General features: G+C 53.3%; 2 protein-coding genes across 6 annotated transcripts in view; one reads left to right on the top strand and one right to left on the bottom strand.

Annotated features, from left to right (window-relative positions):
- Nucleotides 1-6436, bottom strand: part of LOC120308655 (carboxyl-terminal PDZ ligand of neuronal nitric oxide synthase protein-like) — a 12045-nt gene extending 5609 nt beyond the window's left edge. The window contains exons 1-4 of the mRNA XM_039345004.1: nucleotides 6144-6436; nucleotides 3630-3701; nucleotides 462-554; nucleotides 59-117 (exon numbers count right to left, since the gene is read on the bottom strand). Coding sequence (XP_039200938.1) covers nucleotides 59-117; nucleotides 462-554; nucleotides 3630-3701; nucleotides 6144-6254 — 335 coding nt within the window. The 5' untranslated portion in view covers nucleotides 6255-6436. The remainder of the gene's footprint in view (nucleotides 1-58; nucleotides 118-461; nucleotides 555-3629; nucleotides 3702-6143) is intronic.
- On the top strand, nucleotides 4803-26113 carry TTLL11 (tubulin tyrosine ligase like 11). 5 transcript variants are annotated; one of them, XM_039344999.1, is made up of 9 exons: nucleotides 4803-5323; nucleotides 12103-12199; nucleotides 13910-14043; nucleotides 14606-15181; nucleotides 15743-15838; nucleotides 16447-16577; nucleotides 18971-19222; nucleotides 19466-19572; nucleotides 21946-26113. In XM_039344999.1, the coding sequence occupies exons 1-9, from the start codon at nucleotides 5225-5227 to the stop codon at nucleotides 22227-22229; spliced, it is 1776 nt and encodes a 591-aa protein (XP_039200933.1). In that variant the 5' UTR covers nucleotides 4803-5224; the 3' UTR covers nucleotides 22230-26113. The 5 variants fall into 5 exon arrangements, with proteins under 5 accessions (XP_039200933.1, XP_039200931.1, XP_039200934.1 ...); XM_039344997.1 differs by lacking the exon at nucleotides 4803-5323 and adding an exon at nucleotides 9173-9637; XM_039345000.1 differs by lacking the exon at nucleotides 4803-5323 and adding an exon at nucleotides 9509-9637 and having other exon boundaries at nucleotides 11896-12199.

The raw sequence follows: 26113 nt of genomic DNA, 5'->3' as shown, positions 1-26113 counted from the left end.
TGGACACCATGATGGGTATGGAGAGACAAGAAGATGAGGATTATTCCCAGAGACTCACCGATAGACAGGGTCATGCATCACCATGCCTTTGCCTTCATCCCAGGTCCATTCCTTCCTCTGGAAAGGAGAGTGAGAGAAGAGGTGGCGTTAGCTGGGCCAACTGTTTTGGGCTTAGAAGCCATGCAGCACCTCGTATTCTCCAGGAGTTGAGGGGACCAAGAGACCCCCTGCCAAGGACTTGGGATGACGGAAGCTCAAAGCAAGAGCAAGCTCTGGGCTTCCTTTCTCCTCTGCCAAGGGAGACGGGTGTCACTTGATAAACCTTGCAGGTAGAGGATCTCTCTTTGAAGAAGAGAGTTCCCTTAAATTCACCCTTTCCACCCCAGCGGTCTGGATCGCTCTGCCCAATTTGTCTCTGGGGTGGTGTTTTGTCTTGGGGTCCCCCAGGTCAGGCCACCCACCTTCGGCTTCTTCCTCAGCAGCACCTTCACCCCGTCCACCGAGACCACAATGTTGACTTTTCTCTTCTTCACGTTCTTTGCCTTAAATTCATACTGTGGAGAGAGATGACAGAGGCCCAGGAAGTCCCCGACTTAACGGCCACAATCAAGACCAAAGTTTCCATTTCAACAATTATAAATTGAAGATCCTGGGAGCTTTTGACCTGTTTGTAGGAAGGGAAGGTTTGAAAAGGGGTGGGGGGTGGTTTGATAGGCGGGCTGCAGGTTTTCCTTTGCTCCTAATAGAGGGGGGCTTTTACGGGAGCCCCCTACCTCATTAGGGCCTCAAGACACCTCTGCTATTGCTCTACACTTGTTTCAATGTCATCCTATTGATTTTAGCAGCTGCGAGATTTGGGCTTTTCACAATCTTTGTTTTCAGGACCGCTTACTGGTTGGAGATGTAGAAAACCGGACTGGGCATAAATCAAAAACTGCAGTGGCTGCTCTGAGATACGAAAAGATTTCCTGGACCCCTGTTTCTCAGAAGCAAGATCTTTGCCTCAGCTGGCTGATTTGCACCACTGAAGGTGGAAATGCAGAAAAGGGCTCTGCCACAGGGGGGAGATGGAGGACACGGCTCAGAGGGTGGGTGGCATCGTCAGGAAAGACGAGAGGGGAAACTCTGTAGGGAACAGGTGCCCAGATGCTCCACAGAGGCATCTTTCCGCTCTGCTTAATATTCCAGGCGAGTCAGAACGGAGCTGCTGCTATCGCTGGCGAGTCAGGAGGCACAGCTTTGCGGTTTACAGGGGAAAAAGGAGGCTTAATTTCAGCTCAGAAAGCTCAACAACTGCAGGCAGCTAATAATAATCTGAAGGGAGGCCTTGCCGTTTAAAAATACATTCAAATTCAGGCTTAGCTTGGCTTTAATGACAGCGTAGTGTGGCACAACCAACTCTTATCCCCCACATTTGCATTCTGCTCGGTTCTTCCCCTTTTCTCTCCAGTTCTGGCTCTTCCTCCTGTTATCCAAGGGAGGGTTTCACTCTGAAAAGCCACTGCCTTTGATCTCTGCTCTGCAGGCTTCCCAGTTTTCCCAGTTTTGTGGGGGTGGTACAGCATCTGCACCAGCAGAAAATGTTTAGCCTCGCGGCTTGGCACGTATTCCTCCCCCATTCCCGTTGACAGCTTCTCCCAAAGGAGAGGATCTTTGCAAAAGATGGGCTTGAAAGGGAAAAAATTCAGGGGTCTATTTGGCAGTTGGGGGGCACACCCAAAGAGTTGGTGCCATCAGCTGTGCCACCACATAACATCCTGGCTTTTTAAGACCAAGGAGACTGTATTTGCAGGGTCCAATCTGGGCCAGTCACCAGGACCAGAGTTTCGTCTTCCAAGCTTTCATGGGAAGCTGCATGTGCCCCTTGAGGTTGGCTGCAGGAACCGTTTTGATACTGTGTTGTAGGAATACTGATGGGTACGGGTGAATTCTCACCCTGGGTGTGTTCCGTTTGCCCCCCCCCACCACTTAATCACCGGTTTCTGTAAACCAGCTCCTTTGTGGGTGGCATCTCAGTTGGATTTTAGTTTGCGTTCTTTTTTCCCCCTGAAATATTTCTTCTTCCCCACTGAACGTACAAGCGAAAGAGAGATTAAAATTCCTGATTTCTCTCTTCCTGCAGTGAAAAATCTGTTCTTCAGCTCAGCTGAAAGGTGAAGTATGAATCAAGGAAGGAAGGAAGCAGAAGCCACAATAAATCTGTTGCTTGCAAGATTCATAGGGCACCTTCTGTCTTCAAGGAAAGCCAGGCAGATGCCTCCAGTGGATTCACAGGCTACGGAGAGCTTGGCCTGATGTCTCTTCCATGCTCCTTCTCCCCCTCACGCCTGGACAAGAGAGACGTCAACGGCGTTTCTCAGCCTTGCCCTCTGGAAGATGTGTGGACTTCAACTCCCAGGCTGGTTTGCCTGGTTTGCAGGCTGCGAGTTGGAGCCCATCTCTGTGGGCTGGAAAATTCTGGGAATTGAAGTCCACCCATCTTCACGTGGACAAGGTGGAGAAACACTGGCCTCCGAGAGTGAATTTTCCTTGGAACCCGTCCCTCCAAAGAAGCCGGCACGGCACTTTAGGGACCAAGGGAAGGACTTTTCAGAATTGGGTTTTGTGCTGTTGGATGTTTGTTTTGAAGGCCAGACACAGCCTGCCCTGTTCAGTTGGCCCGGAAAGTGCAAGGAGAAGGTCCACCTGGTTAAATCTTAGAAACTGAGTGGCAGCGTGTTCAGAAGCTGGGCAGTGATCAAGAGGAAGAAGGAGGCTGGGGGGACAGTCAACAGGCCCCTTGGTTGTGCCTTAGAGCAGAGGCCCCCAATCTTTGGGGCACCAGGGACCGGTTCCGTGGAGAGAGGTTTTTCCGCAGACTGGAGGGTGTGTGGTTTTGCGTGCTGCTTGCATCCCGTGGATGGGGCTTTGCTTGTTTGTGCGGACCGGTTGCCGGCATGCTGTGGCCCGGTACTGGTGCAAGGACCAGGGGTTGGGGACCCCTGCCTTAGAGGGAGTCAGCTCTGCTCCTTCTACCCAGCCTCTCCCAACTTGATGCCTTCCTGGTGGGTTGGACTGCAACCTTGAAGTTCTTGTGGCTACTTTCCTGTCCAGCTTTTAGTCACTGTCCTGAGCAGAGGTGGGGGTCAAAGTGGGTGTGTGGTCAGTTTATGAGGACACCAAAGCAGTTTCTCCCTGAACTTTCAGAACAGGATGCCTCCCCCCCTTTTCCCCATGTGGGCCACACCTTGGCTGCAAGCACCTGCTGGTTTGCCTCACATCCCCCCCCCCTAAAACATAGGCCAAAATTGCCCTTTGAAAGAGCTGCCACCTCCTCCTGCCCTTTCAGCCATTCCTGGCTGCCTTTCCTTGCCTCCATCTTCCTTCCGTTCCAGAAGAGAGGCTATGGCTGTGGGCTCGGGAACAAAGATGGCGGGAGCCGCGCCAAGCAGAAGGTGGCCTGGCTGCTTCTCGGAGAGGAAGGCGGGGGTGGCATTTGGGGAGAGGCATTTGGGAGCCAGAGAACCTCGTGTCTTTCTCCCCATCTTCCCTTCCAACAGAAAATGCCTGGGTAGGCCTTGGGGATGGGGGAGGCGGGTGCAGAGAAGAGAAAAGGGAGGAAAGACGGGGACGGGTCTGCGTTGACTCACCCGGATCCTCCTCATGGCGGCCACAATCTCCATACGGCTGTTGGGTCTTGGCACCTCCAGGCTACCAATGTACTAGAGGGGGAGAGAGAGAGGGATGCCGTTTGCTCCAATGCCAAAGCAAAGAAAGGGGCTTCCGTGCCCGTGGGAAGCCCCTCTCTTCCCTTCAGGATCTGCCAGGCCTTTGGGCATTGATGCAGGCTTCCCCCAGTCCCCAGTTTTGCTTGCCAATCAGTGCCACGTGTGGCTCAAAGAGCTGAATTCAAAGTTCCCAAAGGAGAGCCGGACTCCAATTATTTTTTCCAGAAGCCTGGCCATTGATGGGTAGTGTAGTCCAGCCTATCCAGCGAGCACTACACAAAGGGAAACTCAGAAACCAGCAATTGCAAAAGGCTTTAGCTCTGCTCTAGCAAAGAGATCCCTGGCCTGCCGGCTTGCAAATCAGGATGAGAACAAAATTTAAGGCGACAATTAACAATCTCAAAAAAATAATTATAATCATAATTATGTCCAAGTTTGAGACAACTAACAAGGGTTGGAGACTTCCGAATGTAAACAACTAATAATTGACGCCTGGAAGCCACATTGTTAATAAAGCATTGTTCACACACTATTTTTAAGTCCTCTCCCCTCAAATGGTTCTAATTAAAGACCAAAGAGGCCTATGTGCCAGGGAATCTGCTTCCTTTTTTTCTTAATCTTCTGGAGTGCTAACTCTGTGTATTTTTATCTCCTGCAGCTTTAAAATGGGAAGCGCATTCATGCCCATTTGGTGGTGTTTTGCTCAGTCCCCCCTTCCCATCTCCAGGTTTCTTGGACACCATCCTTGGCAAGTTTCCCCCTGAGCAATGGGGAGCTTGGTGGCTTTTCTTTTTGTTGGGAACAGAGGCGGGGAGAGCCAATGGCATTCCCAGGATTTAAGGGCAGTGTTTTTTTTAAAAGGAATTTGGCCCAGTTTGGGAAGTGAGGAGCTGAAAAGGTTGAGCTTCACATTTAAAGCATCTCTGTGTCTCTCCCTCCGTCTCTCCCACACACACACACGCGCATGTACACCCACTCCGCCCTCCAAAATGGCCAATCCAGAGACCTCCTCACTGAGCAAAATCCTGGGTGCCTTCAGAGAAGGGAGGCCAAGCAGTCTATTTAAAACAGACTTTGCACAAAGCAACTGGGTTCAGCTTTTGTCCTTGCTTATGTACCCAGGAATATTTAATCAGGGCAAGATAGAGAGAATAACTTGCTGGCAACAGGGTTAAATTCCACTCCTATTGAAAGGTCCTTCAAATGTGGACCAGCTAAAATATGCCAGAGTGCGTGGCTACCCCTCAGGAGAGCTCCTAATTCCAAATTGTGTCCATCCTGACCCACTGCAACCCTTGACACTGCTGGCTGCCAAGGCCGGAGGGGACAAGGCTGAAATCAACAAAAAGTCTTATTTTGTCCTTCTGCAAAACTGCTGTCTGAATGTTGCTGCTTAGGGGAGCATTTCCCCCCTCTTTTGTAAATCTCCCCTTGGATACAAACACAGATTCTACAACGTTTAATATTTGCCATAAATTTTCCCTATCAGAGAATCTGCTCCCTTTCCATTCGGGCCGATGAAGAGATCTGTGCCAAGAGGAAGCCTTCACGTTTTTTCAGCCAGAGTGCCCAGATCCGGGGAGCTGCCCTCCTGGTGCAGCAAACAGGTGAAAGAGGTAAGCTTTTCAAGGTGAGGTGGGGGAGGGGGAGCTCCTCTCCCATTTAGGCTGCTAATTATTTCTGTGGGAAACTGTCCAACTCATTTCAACTCTAAAATCTAAGAACATTAAAATAATGGTTTAAAAAGCATCCAACAGGACAAACCAGTTTATGCAAAGCCAGATCAAGGGCCTGCAGCGGACCTGTTTGGTTTCCCTGCCCCCTTTCTGGTCCAACCCAGGGAAGGAAGACCAACCAGAGGGGGGCTCCTGGGCCAGGCTTTTGCCCGCTCTGGCCTGGTGGCTTATCCAGCATCCTTGTGAGAATGGCAAGATACGGAGGGCAAGGAGCAGCATGGCAAACAGGCACGTTTTGGCATGTTTTCCAATTTGACCAGCACATCGGAGGGGGGGGGGGCGTTGCCACACCTACGCGCGGAAGCTTTGCTTTCACTCAGAGGGAACCAGCTGCTAGACAAGTCTTCATTTTGCACCTGATGTCCAGAGGGTAGACTGTGGCTGCAGAGAGAGGCTCTATCTCAGCCACTCCGGAGGAAAGTTCACTGCCTTTTCGGCGCATCAGGAGACACCAATGCAGCAGTGACCAAGCAACTCTGCCCCTATTTCCTCCAAGCCCCCCTCCTCTCCCGGCTCTTTCCAGACGCAGCCGGCCGGCTCTTTGCCCGCAGGCGGATCCAGCCAAGCGCCAGGCTCGCAGAGGCCTGAGAAACGGGTCCTGCGCCGGAGCTCTCCTCCCTTGGCCCGCTGCCGGGACGCGGGTGGACGGAGCTGGGCCCGGGTGGGCACCGGGAGGGCTCCCTCCCTGCCCCCCGCTCACCTTGGCCTGGAAGTGGATGCCGTGCTGGAAGGCTTCCTCGTTGTGCAGCGGCACCCGCGCGTCGCCCGCGTCGTCCACCAGGTTGTAGCGGTTCTGGAGCTTCCCGGGCATCTTGCGGCGGCGGCGGCGGACGAGGCTCCCGAGGGCTTGCCCGGCGCCAGCGCATCGCCGCCCCGGCCCTGCCCGGCCAGCCGCTCTGCCCCCCGCGCGCCCCGGACTGTGCGAGGAGCGTGGCGCTCGGCCGGCCAGGAGACCGGGCGAGCCAGGCAGCCTGGCTCCTCCCGGGGGCCGCCCGTGTGATGCGCCACGTCGGGGCGGAGCGAGGCGGGGAAGGGAAGAGGCGGGCGGCCCCCGGGAAGGGCCGGTGGGTCGGCCTCGGAGGCGCCCCGCCCGCCGCCCCTCGGCCCGCCGGTGCGAGGCCCGGGCGCGGCGCTGTCCAAGGTACCGGCCGAGCGGGGTCGTCCCACCCAGGAGGACGGGCTGGGGGTCTCCGGGAGAAGCCTCAGCCCGCCTCCCCCGGGGCCTTTCTGGGGGCGCCCTTCAGGGCCCCCTTTCTCCCCCTCTTTGCCCCCTGCAGAGATTTTGTTTTTCAGTGCCCTGTTAAAGCCCCCCCCGCTTGTTTATGGTAATAAACTGAGCTCCTGAGTTTGCACATCCCTCCAGAGACTGTCTGTCCTGTTGTGGTCGGTTATGTCACAAGCCTCAACTCCTGTGGCCAGAGGCTCAATTCCTCTTGTCTGTAGTTCCTCCCTTAATCTGTTAACTCCTTGCAAGAGGCAGTTAAGACTCCAGTTTCTGCTAGAAACTGCCAGCCTTTGACCATCACTTGTAGGTCGCTCTGGGGAGCCAAGGAATACCCACCCCACTTTTGCGTGGAAACTAACATTCCCCCCTTTTCATTTTAGCCTTTGGAAGGGAACACTCTCTTCACCAGGCAGGTGGTTGTTTCCCCCCCCCCATCCAACCCTTTTTGCTTTAATTGTTGGATTGTTGAGTCTGCGAAACCAACCCAGGAAACTCCCTATAATTTAAAGTACATCACATGTTGTTTACGTTTTCTGCAGGCGTCGGACTAAATTTGACCAAAATGCACAAGGCGGAGAGCTGCTGCTGCGCCCTCTTTCCTGCTCCCCGTAGTTTGCTGCCCAGAGGCCCGAGAGGGCTGCCCAGGTCACTGCACACACCAAGCCGTTATGGGGCCTATTTGGCTGGATGTATTAGGCAAATCTAGCAGCCTGTGGCTTCTTCACATAAGCCAGTGGCAGAAATGGGCTGGGCCCAAATGTGGACTGTCCTTGCAAATGGGGCTAAGCCCTAATAAGCATAACACTCAGGGGGCCAGCCAAGGAGGCTCTCTTTGCCCGGCATGCCTGCTCAATTGGGGTCCAGTTGGGGTCCTGCAGGAGGAAGAGTGGCTTTGCTGGAGCTTGGCTGGAAGAAAGGATTTTCCCAGGTGGCTGCGAGGTCACTTGCCCTCCAGTGAGGAACGCTGGGAGGCTCTCGTGGTTTTCTGCATCCCCTTCAAAGCTTCCCACCCTTTGTGTGATGCCCCCTCCAGTCAAGGGAGGCATCTTCTCCGCCCTGCAGCAGCTGAGCAGGCCCTCTAAGGATGAGCTCTCTCTGAAAGCCCCGGACTCGTAAATTAGTCACAATTCTTCTACTAGTGACAATTCTTCTAATCCGCCCAAGTGAGGTGATACAGGAAGATTTCAAAGTTACTTCTCAAAAATAAACTGAAAAGAAACCTTATTACTTTGATATTGCAAAAAAAGCTACCCCAAAGCATAAAATCTCAATTGTATCTCAATACAATGCCGGCACTTATCCAAAACTATCAGGGCAGCCTTTGCACAACACAATTAACCTGGTTGTGGAATTACTCCACTTGTGGAATTTGCACCGTTGCCACTAATCAAGGTTGTTGCACAAACGCAGCTCTTGACTCTTCAACCGACCTGGGGAAGCTTAGAGGAAAGACGAGTTTCTCTGTTTTTGCCCTCCCTCCCGCCCTGTTTCTTCCCAGCCATGCAGGCCTTTCCGGTTCCGGTTTTATCCTCCCTGTTAATTATTCAAGGACGGGGGAGGAATGAGAGAGCTGGGGAAGGCCCAGCCTTTGGGTCCCTTTGCTGCAGCACCATCTGCAGGTCTTCCTGTTCTTGGCTGCATCCACTTCCAGGCCTGACAGGTCATTCAGAGGGAGGCTGGGAATGTCTTTATTTGCGGATTGGATTTCTCTCTCGTCTGTGTGCAGATGGAAGCTGGAGGATGCCCCTGACCCTTTGTCTGTAGAGGTGGATCAGTGTGACGGGTCCTAGGCCCAGATGTGAGAGGGGCTTGGTGCAGTTGACACCCCTACCCCGCCAAGCACGTTGCAAGCTGGTCCCTTCCCAAGAAGCTTGAAGGCTGAAGTGAAGGGGAGACTGTAGCTGCTTGAAGCAAATGTGGGGGTCCTTCTTTGAAACAAGTCGCTCTTCTGAATCCTTGTGGCCAACTCTGACCTTCTAGTACCAAGCTGAGAACAGAGATACGTCTGAGGCTCTGGTCAGCCTGGGTTCCGCCTCCCCTTTTCGTGAAAGAAGCTGGATGGCTGGGGCCAGGCCTCCTCCCAGCTTAATCCCCCCAAACGTTGGGGGAAAGGAGAAGGGGCAGCAACCCCCTTGGAGCAGCTCAGTCCGGTCTGCGACCTCCCACCTGAGGGTCTCGGGGGCCAGGTCAGTTGTGCAGTGATGGAGAATGCCCGCATCCCCTCCCACTAGGCTCTCTTGCCCCTCGCCCCAGTTGGATTCGAGCAGAACCCCGGGCCGTCTTGCAGGGCTGCGGGCACGGAGGCCCGGCCTCTTGGGGAGCCGCAGCTGGGCCGGCTGCCAAACGCGAGGGCGAAGCGCGTGGGGGCTCAGCCTCGTCTGAACGCGGCCGCGCTCCCGCCCGGCTGTCCGGCGGGCTGGGGACTCCGGGCTCTCCCCCCCCCCGGGCTCCCGCCTGAGCCTCGCCCTCACCCTCCCCACCCGGGCGCGCCTGCCTCGTCCGAGCAACCAAGGGCGACGCCGGCCGGGGCGCGGGGCAGCTCCGGGGAGCATGCTCAGTCCCTGCCGGCGCCCGGTGGCGGCGGGAGCGCAATGGCCGGAGGAGGGACGGGAGCAGCAGGAGCCGCCGCCGGCCGGATGGAGCCGCCGCCCGCCGCTCAAGCCAGAGCCGCCGCCCGCGCCCGCCGGGGAGCCCGGGCCGCGGCCGCGCCCGAGGAGAAGGCGGCGCTGGCGTCCTGGCCAGGGAGAGGGCCGAGCGCAGCGGCCGCGCCGCGGGGCCAGGCCGGGTGGCGAGGGGGAGGCGGCGGCGAGGAGCAGCCGCGCGAGGGAAAGGCGGCTGCCGGCGGGGTCGCGCCCGCGCCTCGCCCGCGCCCCCGCCGCAGCGCGCGCTCGGTCACGGTGGACAGCTCCAAGGCGCGCACCTCGCTGGAGGCGCTGAAGCTCAGCCTGCGCCAACTGCGCTGGAAGGAGGTAGGCGCGCCGGCCGGCGCAGAGGCGAAGGAGCGCAAGGGGCGCGGGCCGCTCGGCTCTTCCTTCCTTCCCCGGGGCGCTCGGGTCTCCCTCGGCGGGCGGGACAGGGCAGGGAGGCCGGAGCAGCTCCGGGATTGAGGGCAGAGGGAGGCTCTGCTCAGAGCGAACGGGGAGCCCGAGTGCAGAGGGTCCAGTCGGGCTTCGGAAGGACCACAGCGCCCTTCGCTGTGCTGGCTTGGCTGCGATAGGAGTGGCAGTCGCAGGCATCTGGATGGCCTGGTTTGGGAAGGCTCACCCCCCCCCAAGTCTCCAGAGACCCTCAACCCCTCTCCCCCCTTCCTGCAGCGTCCGTCCCTCCTTTTCCTTCTCAGTGTCCACAGAGCTGTTTGTGACATCACTGAGTGGTGCCAGACCGGCCTTTGTGGTGTTGACAAGCAGGGCTGTAGGCAGGGCCAGGCACAGGGCTGGGGGGGAGGGGGAGGGGGGAGCTTTCCTGGGCTTCTTTTGGTGTGTGAAGGGTGCCCAGGCTTGTGGCCACATCAAGAACCGAACAACTGGAGAAGCACATGGCCAGAATCCCAGCAGGCGCTGGTCTCTCCCAGCCAGTGGACTCCTTTGGGTGGGCTTGGTGGTCGGAGGGGGGGTGATCTTCCTCTGGAAAAGGAGGGCTGCTGGTTGAGCCCCGGTAGCCGGCCCAGGGCTGCTCAGAGCCTCAACCCTGCCTTTCCTTCAATTCTGGCTTCCAGAGATCCTGCGTCCACACAACCAGGAGAAAAAGAAACACGCTTTGTATTTAAGCCCTCCTAGACCCACAGCAGACAGGCCTGCTCCCAAGGCTTTTCCTAAGCCTTTTGGGAAGTGGGAAATCAAAAAATCAAGGTTTGGGGCGGAATCAGAAAATCAAGCTGTAATATCCGTGTTTGCAAAGGAATATTTCTGTAATATTGGAGAGCAAAGCAGAAATAAATCTGGCAGAAACAGGATTTTGTGAGTGATTGTCTTGCAAAAAACCACTTGCAAAGGTGTGAGCAGAAGCCAGGCTGTCTGTGCTAATCCCAACGGGTGGCTCTTCTGAAAGGTCTCCACAACAAATCCTTTTTGCAACAAGAACGACACCTTCATTCTCCACTGGGCTTTGCAGGGTGTTATCAAGGAATTAGCATAATTAGCTTCAACTCCAAGATCCTTGGCCAGGAGAGGGGGCTCCTGCCTCTCGGAAGGCAACCGGCGAGCATCCGTTGCAGGAAATATCCCTTGAACCTGTGTGTTACTTCAGAAAGGGGTGGCCATTCATTTATACATTGTCTGTGCAATTTTCTGCATCACACACACTCCTCTGATGTTACACACGCCTGGAAAGGCTGAGGTTTTCAAGCTTCCGTTTTTCTTTATAAACTCAAGCATCTGGTCCTCATGTTTCATCAACACTTCATTGATATATAATTACTTTCTGCACCGTTATATGGATGTCATTGGTCCTTTCTGCACCTTGAACCATCGGTCTCCCGAGTCTCCTTTGCTGTCAGGGGTGGCGGTGGTCAACCTGGCGCCTTTTTCTCTCGCCCCTTCTGGTCAGCAAGTGAGTTCAGGCATTTCTTCCTCACGTCCTCCTAGCCCAGTTGTCCAGTCTCTATTTCCCACCCTGTAAATGTTTTTGTGCGTTCTTTCAGTTGCAGAACTTGGGCCTGTGGGAAGGTTAGCTTCTTGCTCATTGTCTCAGTTTGGGAGGTGCAGATCGGGCGAGCTTCTGTGACAAAAGACAGGGAGCCCTTCACCCCATTTATCCGTTTTCCAGGCCCCCTTTCCTCCAGGCCAGGGGTCTCTCTCTTGCGGCCTCTCCCAATCCGGTGTTCTCCAGGTGTGTTGAACCACCGACTCTCCTGCCAGTTGGGAAGGATGGAGGGCGAGGCTGAACACACTTGGAAGGCAGCATGTTGGGGGGGGGGCAGGAAACCCCCAGTTGCATTCCAGGTGCCCGCGGGGCAGAGGAAGGGGAGGCTTGGGAGCTGATCTGGGCTCTTGCTGGCTTGTTTTCCTGCAAACAAATCTTCCACAGATTTTGAGGCGTCTTTGCTTCCCTGCCCACCTCCTTCCCCTCCACCCACCCCCAGTCTCAAGGCATCAGGCAGTGAGTCACAGATCCCCCTTCTCCGTGGCTGTTGTTGTCAGTTGTGGGTGCCACCCTTCCCCATTAAGCAGGGGAGAATGAAAGCACGTGCGCAATTAGCGTGTTAATTAATTGTTTTCTCTCTCTCCAGAGCTGGCTGTTGATGAAGCTGAGGTTTTTGATGCTTTTCTTTCATTAGAAAAAGAAAGGAAGGAAAGGAACAATGTCAGAGCGATCTTTGCAACCTATCGCCCTCTTCCCATTGACCATCTCTGACCGATACTCAGTACAGATTTATGCCCGTCTGGACTCTGGCTAAGCGGTCTCTTTTTGTGTTCTTCCCTTCTGCTGTGTCCAGTTTCCGTTTGGCCGCCGTTTGCCCTGCGACATCTATTGGCACGCTGTCTCCTTTCACGACAATGTCATTTATTCGGGACAAGTCAACAAATTTCCAGGTAGCTGACCTTTGATGAGAACTGGGGTTGGCTTGTCTAAGCAAAAAATGATGCAAAAAAGCCCAGCCACATGGGGACCCTCTGCTGAAAATCTGGATGCCTCAGAGCTCCAACGTTTGTTGGCCTTAGCCTGAGATCAGCTCCTTCATCAGAAACAAGAATGTTTAACCTGGTCTAATATTTAGTCTACTCAAAAATAGTCTAAAGCCAACTGCCACCTCCTCTCTCTTAAACCTTGTCTTATGTCTGCAATTAGTCTCCTGCTGCCATTTTTCAAGATTGGAGAAAATATTTCTTCTAATGTTTTAAAAACCAATAAAGGAGAATATTTGTAGCTTAGGGTTGAAATGAGGGGTCTTGGGTGCTCTCTGAGCTTGGTTGTTTTCTTGCAGACATTTCATTACCCAACTAGGTGACATCATCAGGGCTAGGAGGGAGTGGTTGAGTGCTAGAACAGAGAGCAAACCCTACTCCCTTCTAGCATTGATGATGATACCTAGTTGGGTAATGAAACGTCTACAAGAAAACAAGCAAGCTCAGAGAGAATCAACAGCACCTCTCAATATTTTAAATGTCTGTCACTGAATGCTGTCTGCTCTCTAAAGTCTTTTGAGGCTTGGTCCTTGTGGTGGATGCATATTTTGATGGGACAAACTGAAAACAATATGATGATGAGGCTGGTTTCTGCCCAAATAAATCGTGGACTGTGTACAGCTAATAAATACTTGCTGTTCCTTGATTTTGCTGAAAAACATACGCCTCCCTCAGTGGGCCAATCAAAGCTGTCCTGTCTCTTTTTTCTGCCAAGAGAGATTTCTCAGATGGGCCATTTTCTTTTAAGCACTGAGGAATTTAACATAACCTTTCCTTGAGATAGGGGCTATTAAACTGCTTAAAGCTCCCTGATTTCCCATTAATCTCTTCCTGAATCTCGCTAAGGAAGGACCACGTTCCTGTCTTATCGCTGTTCCTGTCTCCGCTTCATTGTGCTATACAAGGATCTATAAAAAGGCCTTCCCTGGGATCAAATTGGCAAAAAAAGCAGCTCCTTCCAAGTGTAATTAAACCTTGGGTTTTTTTTTTTTTTCTCCCTCTCCTGGCTGCAAAGTGTGAGCCGCTCAGTCTGAAGAAAACCTTCAGCAGTAACCAAGTCCCATTCTTGGGCACTTTGAAAAGCAGGGGAATCTTTTAATATCACACAGACCGATCAATACATGATAAATCGGGCTGTGCGCATTTCCACCCCGGTGGCACAAATGTGCATATTTAGAAGCTTATTCTGCTGTGAAAGTTTACTCCCTGTTAAGTAGGTTTGGGATTTTAGCTTCAGAGGAATCAAATAGCCCTTGTACCCAATAGGACGGCAGGGGTTGCAGCTCACCTCCACGACCGGGAACTTTTAATGTTCAATACGTTTAATTTATCATCATTAAGTTGATCAGCTTAATAGATCCTTTGGGCAGTTTATAAGGTTGCTTAAGCAGGTAAACAATCGATAAAAGATAAAATAGATGACTAGGTTGAGCAGCAAGGAAGAGCAATAAAAGGACATAAAAGCCACGAGATCCATCTCTAAGGCAGAGATGGAACCTCAGGGCTGGGAACGGCCCCTTTGAGGGGAGCATCTTCTCCGGCACTTGGCTGGGCATTCTGGGTTGGCCCATCTCACCGGGCAGCTGCCCTTGCCAAGCTTCTCCCTCTGCCCACCAGGCATGACTGAAATGGCACGGAAGGTGAACCTGAGTCGCGCCATGAGAACGATGCAGGAACTTTTCCCGGAAGAGTATAATTTCTATCCCCGTTCCTGGATCCTTCCGGAGGAGTTTGCCATCTTTCTCACCGAGGTAGGTGGGGGCTCTTTGAGTTCTGCTCCAAATATTAACCAAGGAATCGGGTTTTTTAGCTTCCATGTTTCACTGTGCCCATATCTGCCATGGCTTCTGACTGAGGCTGGGTCCATAACTTGCAGCCAGTGTGTCTGGAGGGCATCCGGTTGGGTGGTTTCTCTGAAAATCTTTGTCCATTTTCCCCCCATTTCCCTTGTGATGCTTCCACGAGGGGGCAGCACACATCCGAGGGAGAGGTCGATGGAGACTCTCAGTCAGGGCTGCCCCAAAGGTGCTTTTGCAAGAGGTTTTCCTAGAAGACGTTTCGCCTCTCATCCAAGAAGCTTCTTCAGTTCTTCAGTTCAGAGGTGAAGAAGCTTCTTGGATGAGAAGCGAAACGTCTTCAAGGAAAAAACAAGGCAAGCTCCACTGGGGCACCAGACATGGCCGTCTAAGAAGGGGATTAAATGGGATCTGCCCCAAGGCTGATTTAAACATAATTGGGGGGGGGGTAGGAGAGGGGAAAGGCCTGCATGTAGGTAAAGGTTTTGTTGCCTTCCTCCTCTTCCTTCCCTGGCAGGTAAACCTGATGAAGGAGAACCACCCCAGGTGGAAACCCACCTTCATCGTGAAGCCTGACGGCGGCTGTCAGGGGGACGGGATCTACCTCGTGAAGGACCCCACGGAGATCCGGCTGATGGGCAACTTGCAGAGCAGGCCGGCCGTGGTCCAGGAGTACATGTCCAAGCCCTTCCTGATCGACAAGCTGAAGTTTGACATTCGCCTCTACGTCCTGCTCAGGTCCCTGGACCCCCTGGAGGTCTACGTGGCCAAGGACGGGCTCTGCCGGTTTTGCACGGAGCCCTACCAGGAGCCATCCCTGAGGAACCTCCACCAGGTCTACATGCACCTGACCAACTACTCCCTCAACATCCACAGCGGGAATTTTGTCCACTCGGACAGCGGCAACACCGGCAGCAAGCGGACGTTTTCCAGTATCCTGGGCAAGCTGTCTTCTGCCGGTGTCAACATCCGGAAGATTTGGTCCGACATCGTCTCGTTGGTCATCAAGACCGTGATCGCCATCGTGCCTGAGCTGAAGGTCTTTTACCAGTCTGACATCCCGGTGGGCAAACCGGGACCCTCGTGCTTTCAAGTGAGTGTAGGTCTTCCAAAGTGGGTCGAGAGGACTTGCGAATCGACTGGGGGAGGGGGGGGGTCCAAAGGGAAGAGTTTTGTATATTTTTATTCATTGCTTCCCTTAGCCCCCAGCCACTGCCTTTGGGTCTGGGGTTGTGCAAGCTGACCCATGCTGTAAAAGTTTAGGGGGTCCAGCCCTTTGTGTGTTCTGCCTCCAGAGCAAAGAGTTGCAACTAGCTACTCTTGATTGAGGGGCTCTGGGGGCATGGAGAGGCTTTATAGACTCCCCCTAGACTCCCCCGCCTCCTCTCCTAATTCTTGGCTGCTCGGCCAATGGACACCAGCAGAGCCACGGAAGGCCCCAGTGCCCACGTCTTTGGGGGAGCCCTCCCTCAGTACCCCTTTTCTTCTAGGGGGTCAAACTGAGCAAAACACCAGGGATCTGGGATGGTCCTTTCCACCCTCGTGGGTCCTGTCTGTAATTCTGTGCTCTTGAGAGTCTGAAGAGGAGCTTGGAAATGGTTTTGCTCTGTTCTTTGGTTTCTTGGAAAGCTTTCTTGCTTTCTCTCCTCCAAAGATTTTAGGGTTTGACATCCTGCTGATGAAGAACCTGAAGCCCGTCTTGCTGGAAGTCAACGCCAATCCAAGTATGAAGATTGAGCATGAACAAGAGGTGGGCACCAGGTCTGGCCACAGCCTCTTTCTCTCCCTGGGAAGATGGGAGCAGCCCTCCATGCATCCTGGGCCCCAAATGCTCCAGGGATCTCAACCAATCAATTAGAATAGAGTTGAAAGGGACCTTGGAGGTCTTCTAGTCCAGCCCCCTGCTCAAGCAGGAGTCCCCATATCATTTCGGACAAGTGGCTGTCCAGTCTCTTCTTAAAAACCTCGAGTGATGAAGCACCCACAACGTCTGAAGGTGACTTCTGTTCCACTGGTTAATTTTCCTCAGTGGCCAGTTGCTGGTTGCCCACTCCCTCAAACGCCCCTTGGAAAGAACGTTCTGTCTTAACTTCACATTGCTTTATTATATTAATCAGCATTCAGCTAAGCAGGATGTTGTACAGTCTTTTTTTCTACCTTTTTAAAGACACTTTTTCTTTTTAATGTCTGTGTTTTTTTATCTGTCTTTTTGGCATTTTGTATTTTAACCTTGGAATAAAGTAAAAAAAAATCTAAATAAAAAAAACCTCTGGCTTGAAGGAAAAAGCTGACTTTTGAGCATGTTTGCCAGTTGCTGGGATGGGCTTCTGTGATCAGCTTCTCTTCTGGATTTTCAAGGTTTCTCCAGGAGTTATGGAATACATCCCCAGTCCGGTCGATGAAGAAGTCAAGGTGGCCGTTATCCGGGACACCCTCCGCTTGGTGGATCCTCACAAGAAGCAGCAGCAGCAGCCGGGGGAGCAGGCTTCGTAAGTGGGACCTGATTTCCAGCTGGCCTTCAGCACTTCAGAACAGGCTATGTTGGTCAGTTTGGAGGCAAAGCCATCAGAATGCAGCATTACATTGACTTAGTCTTCTCTAAGCCCAAACTGGGCAAAAAGGTCAGTATTTTCCAAGAAATACCCCATTCTCTGCCTGCCTCAGGTTTTGCATTGTGCAAGTCTGGAGCAAAGCAGGAGCCATAATCTCATTCACATTGCGGCAAAATCTCCCGATGCCATCTTGGCACCAGCATGTCTTTTGTTCTCCAAATTTAGGACCTTCTCCAAGTTCAAGAGAAGCAGGGGAGCAAGGAGATATACATCTCCCAGTAGGCAAAAAGAAACGGATCCGTTTTTTCTTCTCCTCTGTCTTCGAAAACTGCTGAGAGGCAAGGTGGCTGTCCTTGCAGACAAAAACAATCACACTTAAATATTTACAACCAGCTGCCAATAGGAAGAGTCTCAGTGGTGGAGGGGGGAGACACAAAAACAGATACAGACAACATAACAGAACCGACTGTGGAGAATCTCCTGTGATTTATTTTCCGATCACCAATAATAGAGGCGGGAACGCTGGCAGGAGGCGACTGTCCTGCTGTCATAATTTAAGCAGCTAAATTAAGGCCATCATTTATGTGCAATAACCTGGGGTCCTCAAGCTCACGGGCTGCTGAACTACAAGGCCCAGCAGGCACAGCTGATTCTGTATTTCCCCAGCTTCTGGCTGGATGTCTCTTTGGCTGGTATCAACCTTCAGCAAGGTTGACGTTTTAACAGGCATCCCAGGGTGGGGCGTTGTAGAGGCAGCCTGGGGTCTGTGGTGGGAAGACCATCAAGTGCAAATTAACAGGTATGGGAGATTAAACCTGGTAAACGGAAAACCCTCTCTCCAGGCTTTGGGATAAAATTAAAATTCTGTGTGGGAAGCCAGCTGGCCTTTCCATTGGCTTGATGCCTCGCCCTCTGCCCACCCAGGAAAGAGAGGACCGGGGCTGCCTTCTGAGGGCCGTTTGTGGGGGTGGGCTTGGTTGGTCCTGCGGTGGCTGGCTACACTGTTGGCCAGACGTTGCTGGCCATTAAGAAGTATTTCCCTTTGCTGGATTTAGAGTAAACGGTTCTGTTTGTGACGACTTTGGGAAGGAGGGCAACTAAGGACCTTCCACCAGCAGCCCTCCTGTGTGTAGAAATGGTGGCCTCTTTGTGGCTGCCCATCAATTGTCCACCATCGTTGCTGCTGAGAGGCTGTGAAATGTTGGCTAACATTCATGGGTGGTCATGGAGAAACTCAACTGGCAAACTTCACAAACCAAGGTAGTTACCCTCGCCTTTTGGGAGGCCAGTTGTAACTTTAATGGCCACTAAGTGACCAGTCCTAAGTCCAGGACAACCTACCGGCCAACAAACCCTCCCTAAAACCATCTCCCGTACCATCTCTCTCCAGGCTGGCTTTCCCTTTCCATCTCCATGGAGAGCAGAGCTCCCGCCTGGGAAGAGGGCAGCTGGGGGGCGGCTTTGGGGCTTAGCTGCCGCTCTCAGGGTCCCTGGACCCCGCTTGTAAATCTCATCTCTCAGCCTTTCGTTAGCAGCTGGAACCGGAGCTGAGAGAGCGGCACATTAGCATAAAGATTAAGTGCCCTGAGAAGGAGCAGAGCTGAGGATCTGGTGCAGATAGCAGGAAGGCATTAATAAATTAGTAATCATGTATAAAAGATAAGCTGTCCTTGAGATGTTGAAGAGCTGGGCTCAGATTGAAAACTTTGCTCTTTGTGCATGATGCTTCACAGACAGACACCCCTTCCTCCTTCTTCTCCCCAATACGGTTGATAATTTCTCCAGGCTGATTTCCTAGTTGTTGTTGTTTTTTTAAAAAATGGAGTTGCAATTTGGCAAAATCCAGAATGAGGCGCTTCCTGTCGGCCACAAATGTGGAGCGTGTGAGTTTTGTGGTCTCCTTCGGGGGGGGGGGAATCTTGCTGGGCAGGTGTCTGTCCTCCAAATCTGGACTGTGGGTTTTGGAGGTCGTTTGATGACTCAGTTGCTATTGATTTTACCATCAATATTTGGCAGGAAGAGAGAATTTAGAATTTTAGAAAGCTTTTTTTTAAAAGCTGGGATTCAGTGTAAAAACAGAGCCGGCTCACTTGGCACGGTGCCTGGAGCTGTCTGCCAGTCTGCACTGGGCCTTTCCTGCCTTTAGAGAGAGGGACGGGTACCCAGGAAGCCTCTATGCCTCCTTGGGGGGGGCACTGCTGCCTGCTTCCACTGCTGAGGTCCGATGAGGCGGGGGCTCTCCCTGGCACTTCCAGCTCCATTAGGTGGGGACATTGAATGAAGGTGGGCATCCTTTCCTGAGTATTTGGGGTCTCCCTCTTGAACTACAGAGCTGAACCGGTGGAACTGACAGACAAGGACAGCTTCCTTGAGGAGGAGCTGCAGAACAAGCCCGAGCTGGGGGAGAGCCCCCCGCCAGTAGCCGAGCCCCCCGCCCTCTGCCTAAAGGAGGTCTTCCCCAAGCACGCCAAGCAGTTCAGCTACCTGAGGCTGGTGGAGCGGATTGCCGCCCTCTTCATCCGCTTCCTGGGGGTGAAGGGGACCACCAAGCTGGGGCCCACCGGCTTCCGGATGTTTATAAGGTGAGGGGGGCTTTCTCCTTTCCTTCAAGATGCAGAAGGGCCTTTGGTCCTCTGGACTGCATCTTCCATGAGCCCCACTTAAGGTGGCCGGAGGATGATCCTTGAGGTCTTTCTGCTTTCTCTCTCTCTCTGTGTGTGATGCCCCGTTCCTCGAGTTCAACATGCTGCCCATCAGGGAGGCAGAGAAAATGAGGACCCCCCCATCCCATAATAACATTGTTTCCTCCTCCTCCTCCTCTCCAGGAACAGCAAGATCAGCAACAGCGGCTTCAGCATGGCTGCGGGGGACATTCTCTACATTGACATAACCCGGCGGGGCATCGGGCCCAGCATGGACCAGCGCGAGGCTGGTGAGTCTGCCGCCAGCCGGAGAAAGATGGTCCCTCTGAGGGGCCACTGGTGGGAGAGGGAGTCCCAGCGGAGAGACTGGGCCCCGCTTGGCCATGCCGGGATCCGTCCTTCCCCCACCTGGGAGGGGGCCAGAGCCAGCCCCTCCAGCAGCTGCCCATCCTCTTGGTCGTCAGAGTGGGTAGCTGGTCGCAGGTGGGAGCCATCCTTGCAATCATCTCCCATAATCCCCAGCCAGCCTTCCCAGGGCCTGCTAGGAAGCCGGTCTGGAAGGCGCTGGTGCCTCTTCTGACTTCGAGACGGGGACTTCCAGGTGGCTGAGTGGGATGTTAAAACCTCACCAGCCCTTTCCAAGCTTGCTTTTCTCAACCTGAAGGTTCCTGATGTGGCACAGATTGCAAAGACCATGTGGCTGATGGGGAGAGGGGAGAAGAGGGGGCTTGGTGGAGCCCAAACAAGGCCAGATGTAGGGATCCCCCACTGACTTTGGCCGAGGTGCTTCCAAATCTCCGCCCTGGAGGAACTGCGCTGGGGCGATGCTTGGCAGCCCCTGGACCGAGTCAGCAGAAGGGCCGAGTTTTCGGATTTTGCGGCTCCTTCCGAGGCTGAAATTAACCGGCAATTAGAGGGAGAGGAAGTGTCATTTCCCCATTTACGGCTCCGAAAGAGCTCCGCCATCTGCTCCATTGTTCAGTCTGGATTCGCACTCCGATTTTTTTTTCGCCCAAGTTCTGTTGGGCTTGCATCTTAAATTGCTGTGGGTGAGCAGAATCTGTTGTGGTTGTGGGATGTTGCCTGCGCGGATTTATGTGGGTGCGTGTTTTTGTTTTGCTGACTGAAGTGACAATAAGGAAAAGATGTGAAGGACTGCTGAGGAGCAGAATTCGGCTTCGCCCCCCCACCGGAGTGCCTTCCTCCGAACGAAAATATCTGAAGAAAATTCTTCTTCCTCTTTTGGGTCACCGAGTTTAGGCTCTTCGCCTCAATAATCTTTGCAGGCCGCTGGTCCAAGCAGCAACTGGGCCCTACCTGTTGAGCTTCTGAGCCCAAACACCTTGGCTCAGGTGTTTCCACCTGCTGGGACACTTCAAGGCTGGGAGACAGGCTCTACCTGCCTATAGGAGGTAGATTTTCTCCACTCTAGACAACTTTGGTCTCTGCTGTTTGATTCCTTTGGAGGAAAAAAATGGAGACCCACCTTTAAAATGCCTGTTTGGGGGCAAGGAAGATTAAGACCAGCGCCTGGCAATGTAGGCACAAGGTGGCGTCCCTGGCCTGGCGGGGAAAGATCCGGGGAAATGCAGAATTTGGAAAATTCTGTACTGCAGGGAAAGAAGAGTGATTCTTAATTTGAGGAATTTAAGCAAAGCTTAGAGGAAGTCAAGCCAAAGAGCAAAGCAAAGGAAGGGACGCTGTCAATCATCACAATGATTACAATAAGAATGACGATGCTACCTTTAGATCCGTCACTAAGAAATAATCCATAGTAGTGGGTTAAGTCCATGACAAAAGTAGCATTTGGATGGATGCACAAAATAAAATCCATTGGGGGGGGGGAAAGAGAGCCTTTTTGTCAAGAGGAGTCCAGCCCCCCCCTTCATGGGGAGGGGGGGCTCCTCTCTGAGGTTTTAATATGCGATCTGGATTACACAGAAGCGTCTCAACAGGAAGCCACACGCGCTCCTTGAGCGTCTGGTACCCAGAGTTAATTGTCAGGTTTTATTAAAAATTGTAATGGATGGGATTTATTTTAATATCCACCAAGCCACTCTCTGTGCCAGGCGACGGGAAGGAGGCTGTGGGCAGCTCCAGGGATGCCGGTAAAAGCCCCCTTTCCTTGCCAGAGGCGGCAATAGAGAAGAGGTTTTCCTGCAGGGAGCAGAGAGGGGGGAGGGCCTGATTTATTTACTCCTGCCCCCTCCCCTTCCGAGGAGCTGGCCAGGCAGCCTGAGAAGCCAGCCTCCAGCGCTCGCCCCCAGCCAAGTGGAGATCAGGCCTCCCGACCATCCGAAGCCCCTCTTTGCAGGCCAGGGTGGGGAGGGAGCTCAGCAGACGGGGCCAGGGTGGTGCCAGCCGCTGCCCAGCTCCCCCAAGGCCTGAGGGGCACGGGACAGCCCCGTCCTGCCTTCCCTGTTGGACGGTCCCAGCTCCCACTCTCGCTCCTCCAAGCCCGCCTTTGAGGGGGCCATAACAAGAAGCTTCAGGGCTTGGTGATACTCCATTTTGGTACCTTCACCTCCAGTTGGGTGAAACTTCTAGCCGATGCTGGTTGCCCCACGTGGGTTGGGTTATTGACCCCCTAAATGTCATAACCCTGTGAAGCAAAACTCAGGGCTGCTCCTGGCTCCCCTCCCCTCTTCTTCCTTCCCCCCCAGGAATGAGCCTCCCAGCCTTCGTGGAAGCGGTCTGCTTCCTGGCCCAGAGGAGATACAAGTCCCTGTCGCTTCACGAGCAGGTGGAGCTTCTCCTCGACTTCTGCGAATACAACCTGGCTGTGCTGGACGAGAAGCGCCTGGCCTGCAGCCGAAGCCTCTCCGGCACCCAAGCCACTCTGGTCACCTGCTCCCAAGACCGCCTGCAGCTCAGCCCCACCACGCCCGGCTCGATTGCCTTCCAGAGAAGCCAGAGGTTTGTCGACTGCAGGAGCTGCCAGCCCTGAAGAGGACATCCTTTGTTGGGAGGACATGAAGGTCTCACTGGCCTGATGCCCAGCCTGTGCGGCAGGAAGGGGAGCCGTGCCCAGCCCTCCCTGAAGGCACATTGGGGGTTTTTGGAGGTGGGGGCTGCGTGGCCAAACCCCTCCTGGCAGGGCCTGTTGACGCATCGTCGGAACGGAGGGCCAAGCGGCTCCCGGATCAAAGCAGCTCTTCTCTGGACACGCAGAACTGCCTGCTTTGCCCTGGACCCAGCCAGGAACCCCTTGCTGGAGGGAGCCCAGGGTCCGTGGGCTGGGGAGGGGGGTTAGGTGGGATGGGGAGATGTTAGGAGATTGGTGGTGCACAAAAGGTAGAAATGATGAAGAGCTTAACGTACACTGAACTAAAATCCTATTTATGTATGCCAGCTGCTTTGCAAGCGTTGTCTTCATTGGGAGGGGCCCGGGGGGGCAGAAGGTGGCATGGGGATGCTTGGGTTGCATGAAGGAGGAGACATCCCCCATCCAGATGTGGAGCTGCCACTCAAAAAGAATTGGGGGCGTTCTCCCTCTGTTCAATAAGGGGCCCTCACAGCAAAGCCTCTGTTCCCCTCCAGAGCCTGGCCAGGTGGCAGGATTTGGTGTTGGTCCTCCTCCTGGCCAAAGCATCCGGGGGTCTCTCTCCCCCCTCCCCTGTTCCCAGGCTGGAAAAGGCTTCTGCAGAACGCCTGCAGCCCTTGATGCAATCCCTAGTCACTGGGGGTTTATGCCTCTCGTGGGAATAAAGCTGGGGGGTCTTTCAGCTCGGTAGCTGGGCCTCCCCTCTCACACACTGCGAAGCCCGCTTGCGCCTTGTGCCCTGTGGGAGCCTGCGCAAGTCCGACCGGTCCCAAGTGCCAGTCTCACCTTGGCCACTAATCCAGGGACCCAAATCCACTTCAGGGAAGGGACTCGGACGTATCTTAGGAGCTGCCCCCTCCCCGTGTCTCAAAAGGGATCCAGCCAGATCCAGGGGATTTTCGGGGAATCTAAGGAAGCCTTTCAGTCAAAGATTTGATTGGCAAAGAGATCAGATTTCAGAGCGACGTTTTTGTGTTACGGAACAAAAGGTGATAATGAAACACTTCCATTAAGAAGAGAAATAAAATGGATATTGTTGCTAAACAACTTAATTCCCGAAGGATTAAATGAAGGTATTCAATATTTACCATTGATTTGATTCTTGCTTTTTCCTTTGTTGTTTCCTGAAGTCTTTGCCACAAGGATATTTTTGCTCGAAGCTTATTATTCTATTCAGCCAGATACATTGGTTAGTTTCTTTTTTTAAAAAAAAACAACAACTAACATTAGAAATAATGTTCTTTTTCGAACGGAGCTTTCTGGTGGACTTCTAACCATTAAGTTTAATCTGTTTTTCTGTGGCTTTATGAATAATTAAAGGGAAAAAGAGCATGGAGGCGTTTTTTGATCGACCTGTTAGAGAATTTGTGAGTTTATCTGATTTTCAGCCTGAAACAGTCGAAAGGGATAAGGAAGAAGATGTTTCTAAAACACAGAGTTCATTAGCTTAGCCGTTTCCTTTCTAAAAGTGGACACTTTTTTTCATTTCTGCAAATGGCGGTTCTCTAGATTAGCTGCAGGTTATCTGATAATATCTGTTCAAGGATAAAAATAAGTACTCCTCCGCCTAAGGTGTCTGTCATTTGAAAACGGGCCTCCTTAGATGTGGAGGCAGGTGCTGCATAATGCAGGATGTTAGTCATGCCTCATTTCTGACATGCAGCTTTTAACGGGATAAAACGGTTCACGGTGAGCCGCTTTAGGTGGCTCTGTTTTACAGCGGCCGTTCTGGAAGAGAGAACCGAGAATCGAAGATGCAGAATGGGCCACTTAACCCTGGGAATCCCACGAGGAAAACTGTCTTCCCTGCAGCCCGCCTGGGGAATGTGCCAGCCCCGGTTTGGCAGTGCTCCCGAGCCACAATTCATCCCAAAATTTCTGTTGCTAAGCAAGATGGTTGTTGTGAGTTTTGTCCCACTTTAAGACCTTTCTTATCACGGTTGTTAAGTGAATCCGGTCTCCTCATTGACTTTGCTTGTCAGGAGGATCCCATGTCCCCCCGGGACGCTGTGGCCGTCATAAATATGAGCCCAAATTTTGATCACGTGACCCTGGGAACGCTGCAACGGCCGTAAGTGTGACAAACGGTCCTAAGTCACTTTTTTTCAGGGCTGTCATAACTTTGAATGGTCACTAAATGAACAGTTGTAAGTCAAGGACTACCTTATTCTCCTTTTCCTGTTTTGTCCCCTTGCTTTACCGGTTGGATTTCTGCTTGCCAGGCTGCTGCTGCGAAGGGCGAGGCAGGAGCCCTGGAAGGGAAGGGGGGCCCCCACCCTCTTTAGAAGGGGAAGCGCGCAAGGCAAGAAATTAACCAGCGTTTATGCAGATAATCTGTATTGGCAATTACGGCAATTAGATCAGGTAGCTAATTGCTACCTCGGCGGGCCTCGTTTTGTTTTGTCTCGGCGGAGCAGAGGGGAAGAGCCAAAGGTGGCTGCACCCGAGACAGGCGCCGGGAGCACAGGGGCGACTCTGGGTGCCCTCCAGCCAGGGGGGTCAGGTCTGGGGCCGGGTGATGGTGAGCGATCCACGGCTGTTCCTCCAGCCCCTCGGCCCCGTCCCCGAGCCTGGCTGGGCCCAGCTGCCTCCCTTCTGCTAGATTTGGCCAACTGGGCTTAACCCGAGGGGGGGAAATCCTTCCAAGGGCACCCCAGTTGGCAAAGCTCATTTATGGCCCAAGAGTGCAAATTTAGAAATAGTTTTAGGGCAAAGGGTCAGCTTGTTCTCCCAGAGTGGGTGAACAGAATGGTGCAGTCCTGGTTTTTAAATTTGGGAGTGGATCCTGGTCACACCATACTTTACCATCGCTAGCATATAACTATAGCAACCCTGATTCTGCTCTAGCCACTTCCCCCAAGGGACCATCCCTACACACTTCAACACTGGTTGACTGAGGGGAGCAAAGGAAGAAGCCTACAAGCAGAGGGGTGAAGGTCAGAGTCCCTACGGCTCCACTGTGACCCCAGGGCTGCCAGCAGCTGCCCACCCGGGAGGCCAGGTTTGCACCAGTAAAGGGCCTGGCCGTCTGGGTGCCCCCTCTGTGACAGCTTCTCTTCCTTCCCTCCGATTCCCATCGGCCCAGCTCCTACCCCAATTTCTTAGCTCTTCTGGGAGGGGGGTGTCGGCAGCAGCCTTGGAAAAGGCTTGTGAAAGGCCAGGAGGAAGAATTAGCACCTGTGCCTCATTAGCGGCACAGTAATTAGCTCCCTTGACGGGTGCCAGAAAGAAGCCGCCAAGATGCCCAGAAACCAAAAGGCAGGGCAGGAGTCCAGTGGCACCATATGCCCAAGGTCTGGGCATCGCTGGCAAAGGCCTTCCGGGTCTAGCCGTAGACCAGGGGTCTGCCTGTGCTGGCTGGAGAGGGTCCACCAGAAGCAACGACTCGGCGGTCTGGCTGGAGGGGATGCCAAGACGGGGATGCCCAGCCTTGCTGGCATGAGCTGCAAGTGGCTGGCATCGTTTAGTCCAGGTGCCCCAAAGCCTCAGACTTCGGAAGTGGTGCAGAATTCTTCCCCTATCTTGGGAAATGCTTATTAGTGCATAAAAGTTATTTCACGGTGTGCATTAGTGTGTGTGAGAGAGATGCACCAACAACTCGTATAATTGCTACTTCCCAGTTTGCGTCTTCCCCTTGGAAGACCTGAACGGGCAAATGAGGGGCCTCTAATCCAGAGAGCACAACTGCATGTGAACACGGCTGAGTGTTTTGAACTGACAGGAGGAAAGCTGTGACGGATAGAGAGATGTTGAAGAGTGGCGCAGAAATGAAAGCTGTATGTACTTCT

Source organism: Crotalus tigris, unplaced genomic scaffold (genome assembly GCF_016545835.1).
Source record: "Crotalus tigris isolate CLP2741 ecotype Arizona unplaced genomic scaffold, ASM1654583v1 scf7180000017940.1788314, whole genome shotgun sequence".
Taxonomy (NCBI): Eukaryota; Metazoa; Chordata; class Lepidosauria; order Squamata; family Viperidae; genus Crotalus; species Crotalus tigris.
This window is presented reverse-complemented; position numbering and strand designations above follow the sequence as displayed.